Source organism: Pectinophora gossypiella, chromosome 1, assembly GCF_024362695.1.
Source record: "Pectinophora gossypiella chromosome 1, ilPecGoss1.1, whole genome shotgun sequence".
Lineage (NCBI taxonomy): Eukaryota > Metazoa > Arthropoda > Insecta > Lepidoptera > Gelechiidae > Pectinophora > Pectinophora gossypiella.
In genome coordinates this window covers 12,272,093-12,282,587 of record NC_065404.1, presented here as the reverse complement: position 1 = coordinate 12,282,587, position 10,495 = coordinate 12,272,093, and the positions used below count along the sequence as shown (strand labels likewise).

The following is a 10,495-nucleotide window of genomic DNA, read 5'->3' as shown; positions in this document are numbered from 1 at the left end:
TTTTAGATTTATGTTTATCCCATTCATATCGAAATTATTCAATACAAAAAGATTGATAAATAAGTATATTTCTAGTCAATAATATAAAACTTTAAGAGACGGGTGAATTTACGCTGCCTTAGATTCTAACAAATTATATCTAATGCTAACTTACAAAATATATTGTAAATGGAATATTATTAATTATTACGTACAACTGAGTAAACTGGCGCCCATACGAACAAACGGATTTGAGCAAAGAAAAATGAGATCAAACACCTTTCTATTAAATAATTTATTATCATAGATATTTATATGTCTTCGATTTAATCATGTGTTCACTCAGGCAGTACAAATTTAGATTTCAGGGAAATCAATTGTGAAATAAAACAATAAAGTTAGGCCTTTGAAGCGTGGGCCGTGAGGATGTTAATAATATCTTGGAAATTGATTTAAGTGGAAACACGGTGAGCAACAAAAAGTAGTTATTAGATTTTTTATCAGTTTTTTTTGCTAGGTACCTACCGAAAATGTATGGATACCTATTCTAATTATTGTTGTGACTAAATATTTCCAGATATGAACCTATAAGAAACCGGCCCGCGCGTCGGACATTTAACGATATTAAATATTCCAGATACAAATATCACAACATTTCCTTAACTTAATACTCTTTACAAATTACAAATACATCTTAGAATAACAATACACATCCATAGTTAAGTATTTCCAAATACATACAATAATGCATAATTTACAGTAATCATTATCACTTACTTAATTCCAGATCATACAGAAAATAAGATTCATAAGAGAGCAATTAATATTTTTTTAATACTAAAATTATAAAAATAGCATGGACACTAAAATATGGCCACTAGGAGAGTATTAAATGCACACAGACATCAGATCTGAGATTCGTTTTTTTACATAGGTATACGCCGATATTAAAATTTTATGTGATATACTTACAATATATTACGTACATTAATCAAAACTTATGCTTATTTTACGCATCCATTGAAAAAAATACTTTTTAACCCTTCTAACTAGATTTATGGAACTGATATTTTACAGTCTTTTTACATTTCTGTTTCAATCTGAGTACTTTAAAGAATAAATTAAAGCTTCTTTTTACAAAATATATGTATAAGAGTATATAAATAAATTACGTAAATGCAATTAAATCATAACTTTTAGTGTCATATAGTCAGCAGATAGACGAAGGATCGCCTTCCATAGTGCACGCTATATTATCTAATTTATGAGCTAAGTGCATTTTATTTTCTAGACCTAATATAATTTGTTCTCTATATTTACTGACGTAGATGTACAATTCTTTCAAGGCCGACAATGTATCGAATTCGTTTAATTGTTCCACCGAAAGTTGCTGCATTGACGTGCTCAGTTCTTGGTCTGACACTTGAGGTAATTGGGAAACTGATTGGTAAAACTGAATGACCATATCTCGGTAAGTGGGCAAGTCTTTAGCGAAAAGTAATTTATTTGATGGGGAATCTTTACAAAGACGATGTTCTGTTAATGAACAAGCGTCCATAAAAGTTTGGGCGATCACAGATAACGACGAGTCAACTGTAGCAGTTTTATTGATGTCGAATATAAAGTCTGGATTTTTAATGAGATTCACCCAAAATCTCAAAGGTAAACTATTTGATTTCCAAGCGTGCACAACTTCCGGGTTCAGAATTCCATGAGCCCTCGCTGCGTCATCAAATAGATCAAAGAGCCATTTGACTGCTGGCGGCAAAACTTCATTTACAGTGAGTATTGTACTGAAAAAATCATCAACAAACTTATGTACCGTTCCCTTAGTGGATAACAATCGCGTGAGAAATATTTCTGGTATTGCTTTATGACTGTGTTCTGAAGATTTGTTGACAATATGCTGATATTCAATGGGTTTTACTAAATGATAATAATGAACATTTTGATCTGTTATGTCACTGTTGTACACTCGTATGTGTGAATTAGAACAGTAAATTCCTGTGCAGTTTTTGCAAGGTATTTTGTAGGGAGTGTTAAAAGTGTCATTTTGGCGAGAGATTAGAGACATAACGGCAGATTCTTTGACGCCGTAGTGAGCGAGAGTATTTAATTTCCTCCATCCATTGAGGGTTTTAGTTGTCACATCTTCATCTTGGAGAGTAACGTGACCACCTCTTCCATGTCGCCATTCTAAATCTACCTCGTGTACTGATGGACGCATAGAGAATGGGGTATTTTTAAATAGAGCATCAAGTATTTTTGATTTTACTTGTGATATACTGTCGCAGTCCAACACTTTGCACTGTACTTTTTCATCAAAATCGTCTTGCACTATATGCAAAGTAATTGTCTGATGATCAATTTGCTCTTTCAGGAGTTTTTCTTCTGATAAAGAATACCGAGCTTCGTGAGTGATTGCATCAACAACACCTTTTTCAATTTGATGTTTGATCGCTTTGAAGAGTAAGAACAGAGAGGAACCTGCGTAATCTTTTAAGTAATAGTACATGCACAAAGCCATCCAATTCGTCAGCATCTTCTCAACGACACTTTCGGTTCTCCGTAACATTAATTGAGGATGTTTGTTACAGACTGATTTGTCAATTAGACGTAATAATAAAGACTTCAATATATCAGTGGCGTATTCCATTTTCCCCATTAATATGACCATTAATAATGACGCCACATTCACTTTGTCCCTAATATTGAAAGACTTCTGAGATTCTAAAGTGTCTATAAATGACAGAAGGAAACATTTGTTATTTAAAAGTTGTTCAAATTGAATCATCGCGGCGTCGTAGTTTGTCCTAGGAGTGTTTATAAATTGGCGTTGTACGTTTAAAATAGGATGATCCGACACTCCTGGGAAGAATACATTCATTACGTAATTTACGTGATCTAAAGTGGGTATTCCAGAATGTTCCAAATCAGCTGCCAAGTCGGACATATCAGTCTGCAATTCTGCAAAAGCTAATTTACATTCCAATCTCACATTACTTTCCAAAGTGTCCATTTGTATCTGAATTCTTTTGTATTCTCTTTCGGCTTTAGTACTGCGGCGTCTATATACTACTAAAATAATCATGAAAAATAAAACTAAGAAAAACGTTCCGGCAGCAATTCCAGCAATTACTTCGGGTGGAAAGTTGTAGTTTCTGAGTAATTCATAATGAAGATAGCCGATGGGAAATCGAAGGTTTCGGCCCACTTTAACTACTACAAGAGGTAAATTGATATCTGTTATTTGTACTCCATTTTCATCTGTATTCGCAGGTTGTATGACAGGCGGTGTACATAGTAACTGTTGCATTGTTAAACTTGTAACGTTGCAAGGTTCGGTGCCAATAGTCACCACAACATCAGATTCATCACTTCCTCTTTTTAAATTTTCTCCTTCTATAACTAACGGGTCCCCTGTATAAGATTTAATTCTATTGGGGAATTGATAAACATGTGGATCTTCGACAAAAACCATGTGGGTTCGAGGTGGATTAAAGTACTTTTCTAAGTCGTGCATCGTCTCAACGTTATCCATTACAAAACCAACTTTCATTGCAATTTGAGGTGTGCTAGTTTGAGATTTAGTTGCTTGTAATATCTCATGATATTTTTTGTTTATAGCAGGACTTGGGCATTCCATTTGATTAGAATTCAGTACTACACAAGCAGTGTGGTTTACTGGAAGTACTTCATTAGCATAATACAATTTCATTAACGGTTTCTGGATTGTGTGTAGATTTGTGCCATGTACTGTAATCATTCTTCCACCAGAAACAAAGCTTTTTAATGGTTTTATTTCCATAATAGTGGGATCTGCTGTATAATTAAATAAGTCGCCATTTAGAGTCCTATTAGCATTATCAATAGACACTGTCACTGTTGTAATTACACGAGGCGTGTTAGCTTTCGGAGTGATGCATATCAATCTGCTGTTTGATGTTTGCGTTTTATTAACGGAGCAAGGTAAGTCATCTAAATAAGCAAAAACTGTAGAACCAATATTGAGATGCTGTCCTCCTATAGCTAACTGTGTACCCCCCGATACAGGCCCCAGAGCAGGGTAAATCCCTTGAAGTTTGATGTTTTTATAGCTGAACAGTACAGATGATTCAGTATATCCTGAATCATTTTGCACAATTACTGGTGCTACTGCAGATCCGTTAGATGGTCCTGTACGACATGTAATGCTAACGGATACTTCAAAGTCAACTATGTCGCAAGGTACATCTCCTATTCTGATTTTCCCCTTCACTTCTTCCACTCTTAATCCAAGATTACTACCTTCAATGGTTACAATAGTCCCTCCTTCTATAGGACCGCTTAAAGGTTTGATCATATCAATTCTAGGTTTAGGACATTCCGTGACAGGATTTTCAAGACATGATTCACTATAAGAACAAGAATTACCACACCAAGTACATTGATAAATTGAATTGCGCGTGATACATAGTGAGCAATCAGCATGTTCTCTGTGTGAACCAAGGATTTCACACTTGTACAAAGTAATGGTGATGGTGTCAATGTAGTGTTTATGGTTCCAGACCACTTTGACACTGACATTATACTCTCCAACGTCTTCTTCATATGAATAAGTAGTCCTATCGCACACAATGTAATGGTTAGATTCTACCCTTGCTGGCAATATCATGTTTGCTAATTCAATACTCACTATACATTGAAATCCTGTATGACCTGGTTGCAAATGTGGTAGATTTTCTACTTCCAATTCCAGCTCTTTGGGTACATTATTTGGCAATAAAATAGGTTTCTTGTACTGCCTAATTCGGGGGCAGTGTCCTATACCATGGTTGAGTAGCTTTGTTGGATTATTTTCTCCACTAATGATGGTTCTCTGACACACAGAAGTGTCATGTGTGCATCGATTATCATAAATACACCAATTGCACGCCCACTCGCTCATTATGCATGAATGACATGTTGTGTGTTTAGAGCAATCATAAAACGCAAAGTTCCTGGAAACAAAATCTTTGTTGGTTTCAGATGAGTGCACAGATAATGGTACATAGACGTGGTCTTGATTTTGAGAAATTTTAGGTCTGTGTTTTATGTCTGGTGTGGGGCAAGCTAGCCCATTGGATGTTACTGCAGCATCTATGGCAGGAGTATTACCAAAAACGCATTTGTATTTTGCACCAAAAGGAAGTTCTGGTAAAGTTCTGATAACAAGTTGTACAGTGGTAATTTCATTCATTGATATTCTATCGGGCAAAATCTGTTCAAAATCAATACATTGTTGGCCTGTATACTGAGACAACCACCTAGGAGCACTTTGTGTACCTTTTTGACACATGTTTTGAACAGTGCAGCGTTTTTCTAAGGAACACCATCCACAATGGGGATCATTGGATTCTAAACATGATGAGCAGTTTCCATGTTCAGCACAACGCTCAGTAGGTATTTGTACTATAGTATTCCTTCCCAAAACATACAAAGTTTTTTGATATGGTGACAAAACTGTGTCAGGAAGAATTTTTTGACTAGGGAGGATCTCTTCACTGGAATATTCTAATGATTTTTCAGCATCAATTAATACTTTCTTTAAAGTACCATCACTAGTGCCTAGAAAACCTACAGTGTGCAGACCAGTCACAGACATTGTAACTGATGATATTAAAGTGTCATTCCAGTGAATTACAGACATAGTTTTAATGGGATACAGTCCACTTATTTTTAAACCTACTTCACAAAAATTTAGTATATTACCAACAGATCCAACACTTGGACATTTACCATCTGATATCATGCCTGATATATAGCCCATGTTTCGAGCTTTAGTACTACCATTAAAACACATATGAACATTCTCATTGAACTTAATTTCTATTTCTTGTAAAGAAAACACGCATATTGCTGACTTGGCCATAGGTTCATTAGTTATACCCTTTGAAGGGCTAAATGCTGCCACGAGTATTGCATCACCTATTTCAATACCAAGTTGTGAAGCCAGGTTTGCACCAGCCCTCGCAACTTTGGCATCCTGAATTAAATTATAATTGACAACTTCACTCTTACCATTAACAGTTTCCTCTCTGACGTGACACTCCAGGGTAACTTCTGTGTAGCTATTATAGTTGTCATCATTAACACAGGTCCTAGCCAGGCGAGACACATAGCCCAATTCCTCATTCCCAGCAAGATGAGAATGTTTCTGGATGATGACAAAGTAAGCATAATCACTGGCATTAAATCCATACACATATTGCACTAAAAAGTTGTCCCTGTATTTGACATCTATCTGGATCAAACTTTGCTTGGAAAAAGTGAACTGTGCCAGGTCCAGAGTCATGAGATCTCGGCTGGCGATGGCAGGGACGTCGTGTCTGTACTCCCCATTGTTGGTGAAGGTGGTGCCCACATAGAGCACATTAGACCGGTCCCAGGAGTTGTAACGTTCTGGGCCAATGAATGCGTATGTAGAGGCATCGGCATCGTTCGCTGCGACGCTGATTGCGATGAATTCTGGCTCCGCCGATAGGTCGCCCAGTTTGTACTTGAAACAAGAACCCTGGGCGATTGATCCGCACGCAATCACCATTCTTGATTCTTGATCTATTACTAATATTTTGTTCACGTTGTCGATCCATGATGTTTTTATGTCGGGCGAGGTACAACCGCTCGCATGGCACATAGGATTATCGAGTTTAGGTCCCGTCCGTATTACATGTATGGGTTTTAAATCGGGACTCAATTGATGAAGCCAATTTAGTGACCCAGCGTACACTTGTCCACTGGCTTTGTCCACTGCGAGGTGATAAAAGTAATATGTTTCGTTCTGTTGATTAGGATATTGTGATATAAACTCGTATCCATACAATAGTGTGCAGCGAAGCCAGAATGTTATGACTAACACAGTCCGAAATGTAGCCATGATCACATTTTACGTTTATTTCCAATATTTATTTTATACTTTTTCACAACCGCTATGCACTTTTTAATTCATTTCAACCCATTTTACATTACAAAAATATTAGTGTAAAAAGCGTTCATCGATGCCATTGACATGGAATAAACAATAGACCTTTTTTATAGAATCTTCATGGTCTATGTACCATAGACGAATGTAGTGTTACCATTGTGTACAAATAATTACCCACTTTTCGACTTCGACTTTCGTGTGAGTGGGGGGCTCGCAATTAACGCCACCTATCGGCTTACCTCTGGAAAAGACGGTTACCGGTTTTTATAGTTCCGGTTTTTTTTGATCTGTTGTTTTACGAATTAAAAAAAAAACAATTTGATGTTTGATTGCTTTGCTCGCGGCTTTATTTCATTCTCCCTTACATTTTATTAATAATAACTCGGAATGAGAGTCTTTTATTGAGTGTAGATTTAAATAAAAGTTACTTTGTTAAGGATTCGTTAGCTATGTGACAATGAATTAATATTTTCTCGTTGTGATTAGTGCATTTGGGGCCACGAACTCCACGCTGTGTACCATGAGAAGCTCTGTGTAGTAGGTATAAGTAAAGAGAATCAACGATGATGGCTTCGATGTCGGCCGGCGGGCCGGGGGACCCGCACACGCAAATGAACACGTACCGTAGCTACGTGACTATGCTGGCGGACCCCGGCGCTAAAGATGAGATCAAACTCAAGGCGGCGCAGGAACTGAGCGAAAATTTCGAGGTAAACTCCCTGAGTCAAATTAAGTATGGACTAGTTACTTTGTTTTACTTAACACACCAAAGTGTGACAATAAATCTATTTTATTCCTTTACCTTCAATTTTAATACCTAATGTGAATTATGATGTTGAATAATTAACATGTGATTTTGTTATAGGTCATATTGAGTTCACCTCAATATCCTCAATTCCTGGACCACTCACTCAAGATATTTCTCAAGATACTGCAGGAGGGTGAGCCTCACTTCATAGCAGAATACAATATTCAACAAGTGAGGAAGCTTATACTAGAAATGATACACCGTCTTCCTATCAGTGAGACACTTAGGCCTTATGTAAAGAGCATACTGATTCTTATGTTGAAACTGATGGAGATAGAGAATGAAGAGAATGTTCTAGTTTGTTTGAAGATTTTCATGGAATTACACAAACAGTACAGGCCTCCATATAGCACTGAAGTTGATGTAAGTAATTTATTTAAATAATAAATCCTTTTAATACCTATTTCACTTTAATTAAAAATTAACTAAGCAATTTTATTCACATAAATATCTTAGAAATTGGGCACATTGTTTATAAGCATGTATGTGTGCACAGTATTGGACATGAACTAAATTTACTGAATATAATTTTTTTTTAATAATACATTTTATTTTTCTAGATACACAAATTCCTACAGTGGGTAAAAGGCATTTATTCAGATCTGCCAAACCATCTGCCTAAAATATTTGAGCCCAAACCAACAATAAGGGTGAAGGACCTCTCCGAAGTAAACATTGAGCAGCTGCTGCAGGAGACATACACCACCACACCCATACACACTGAAAAGAAGTTGCTTGATGGAAGTGTTGTTACTGTAAGTATCATAAACTGAAAATTCATTTTTGTCCTAGTTTTCATGAGGAATAAACGGCATAGTGATTTGTTAACAAAAAGTTAAAAGTTCTACTTTCGAAGTATATCATAACATTATGCAATAATACACCATTTGTTAATTGTTCCAACAAATTAGTAATCAGATAGACAAGCTTCTTGGAATGTAAAATATTTAAATACAAACACTGTATTTTGATATAGAAATTAGTAGGTACTGTTGTTTGGCAGCCAGCAATTTAATGCCTTATGATTAAAACATATTATTATTATTGTCTGCCAATATGAGTACCTGTAACATAGAAATGGCCAAGTATGGCGAAACACCTGACATAAAGTCCTGGGCAATTCATTTAATTATAGGTGGGTGCTTTCATAATTATGACAGGTGGGTGTTTACAATTTTATTTGGGTTCTGACGATATTAATCAAACAACAAAGCGTTGTTATATTATTATTTTTAGATGGTTCTTTTCCTATATAATAATATTGATGTAAAACACCTAATTCCTAATTCCCTACCTCTTTCCGGTAATAAACCATTTAAATTATTTCATTGGCTCGCCTGATTTTGCTCGCGCGCACTCCTATTGGTCGCCAGTCGTCATACGAGGTTGAGTATAGGAAGTAGCGGGGTAGTGGTGGCGCATCCATAAATAAACGGACAACACAGCCTTTTTTGCTCCTGCACTACATTTCGGAAAGAAAGCCTGGTGAGGCCTCTCCCGCTGCCGAAGTTGCAGCTCGCGTGGTCTTCTTTGTTCCAGTAAAGATGTTCGTATGCTTCCCTGAATACTCGTCGAATGAAGGAAGGCCTGTGAGTTGATAGTGGGTCTCCTGGAGGGTTGAAATTAATCACCGCGCGAGATCCGGCGAGATTATTGTCCTCTTCAGGAAGCGTCTGGGTAAGGCGGTTGACGTCTGGGTGAGGCGGTTGTCGTCTGGGTGAGGCGGTTGGCATTTGGGTGACGCGTTTGGGGGCGCCGTTTGTTGTGTCGGTACGATGAAGTGACGTGCGTTGAATCAGAAGTACGGCGAAGTTCCTACCCCGAACCCCTGGATCCCAGGAAGAGTGCGGCCGCCGAGCCACGCACCGTCGCTCCCCTCGACTGGCCAAACCAAATAATATTTTTTAAACATTCTTCTCGTCTCAATTTTTCCTTTTTTTTAATTTAATTCGGTCGGGTAGCCGTTTCCTACCCGTGGCGCCCATTATCATTAATTCTCTTCTAACGATAAACCATCGCAATACTCCAGTACCTAACTACCCGCTTAAAATAATCTGCGTGAGCTAGCTCGTTATTTTTTATATTGTGGTCACTTTCTCAGTCTACCCCGCACGAGGATGTTGTGTTAGATCAATATTTAATCAACAGTTTTCTTTCTTTGTATAACGTATGAACTTTGGCTCATATTTCCTTAAAATAATAAAAGCATTCACCCTGTTATATCGTTTTAATTACGTCATTTGGGGTACTGATATTGTACGGCTCGATAATCCGGGTCGCGACAATTTATTTGTTCCCAGAAAATCCGTTACAAGTTATACATTGTAATTCGGAAGATGTAGAGATCTTTTTATGAAGTACACTGCCAATCATTTTAAATTATAATTAATAATGAACAGCCTCAATTCATGATGGGGACAGTGTCGAAATCACTTTGTGAGCCTATCCTTTGTTTGGTAAGGATATTGCAGGCTCGAATCACCTGATTGTCTGATAAAGTAATATGATTCCATGCATCGGAGGGCACTTTAAGCCGTTGGTCCCGTCTGTTAGCTATAAAACACACTGCGAGTTTGCTCCATACCCCCTCCGGTTTAATTAGGGGAGGCCTGTGCCCAGCAGTGGGATGTACATAGGCTGTTCATGTTGTTTACTCTTCGTCTATTTATATACTATGTACAGTATAAAGTACCTCTGCCTACTCCTTCGGGGTACAAGTGCAATGCTATGTTGTTGTATAATAAAATATTTACAAATTCTTTCAG

The 10,495-nt window shown here is 37.2% G+C and overlaps 2 protein-coding genes across 3 annotated transcripts in view; one reads left to right on the top strand and one right to left on the bottom strand.

Moving 5' to 3' along the window:
- Positions 1-7: 7 nt before the first annotated feature.
- LOC126368624 (plexin-B) lies at positions 8-6,992 on the bottom strand. The gene has a single exon (XM_050012695.1). The coding sequence runs from the start codon at positions 6,872-6,874 to the stop codon at positions 1,190-1,192; it is 5,685 nt and encodes a 1,894-aa protein (XP_049868652.1). The 5' UTR covers positions 6,875-6,992; the 3' UTR covers positions 8-1,189.
- A 268-nt stretch (positions 6,993-7,260) lies between these two features.
- Positions 7,261-10,495, top strand: part of LOC126368748 (transcription-associated protein 1) — a 28,433-nt gene continuing 25,198 nt past the window's right edge. For both annotated transcript variants that reach the window (XM_050012903.1, XM_050012895.1), the window contains exons 1-3: positions 7,261-7,632; positions 7,788-8,093; positions 8,291-8,485. In XM_050012903.1, the coding sequence (XP_049868860.1) occupies positions 7,486-7,632; positions 7,788-8,093; positions 8,291-8,485 (648 nt within the window). In that variant the 5' untranslated portion in view covers positions 7,261-7,485. The remainder of the gene's footprint in view (positions 7,633-7,787; positions 8,094-8,290; positions 8,486-10,495) is intronic.

Excerpts from the sequence above, each read along its gene's own strand:
- LOC126368624 (XM_050012695.1), bottom strand. The coding sequence starts at position 6,874 with ATGGCTACATTTCGGACTGTGTTAGTCATAACATTCTGGCTTCGCTGC.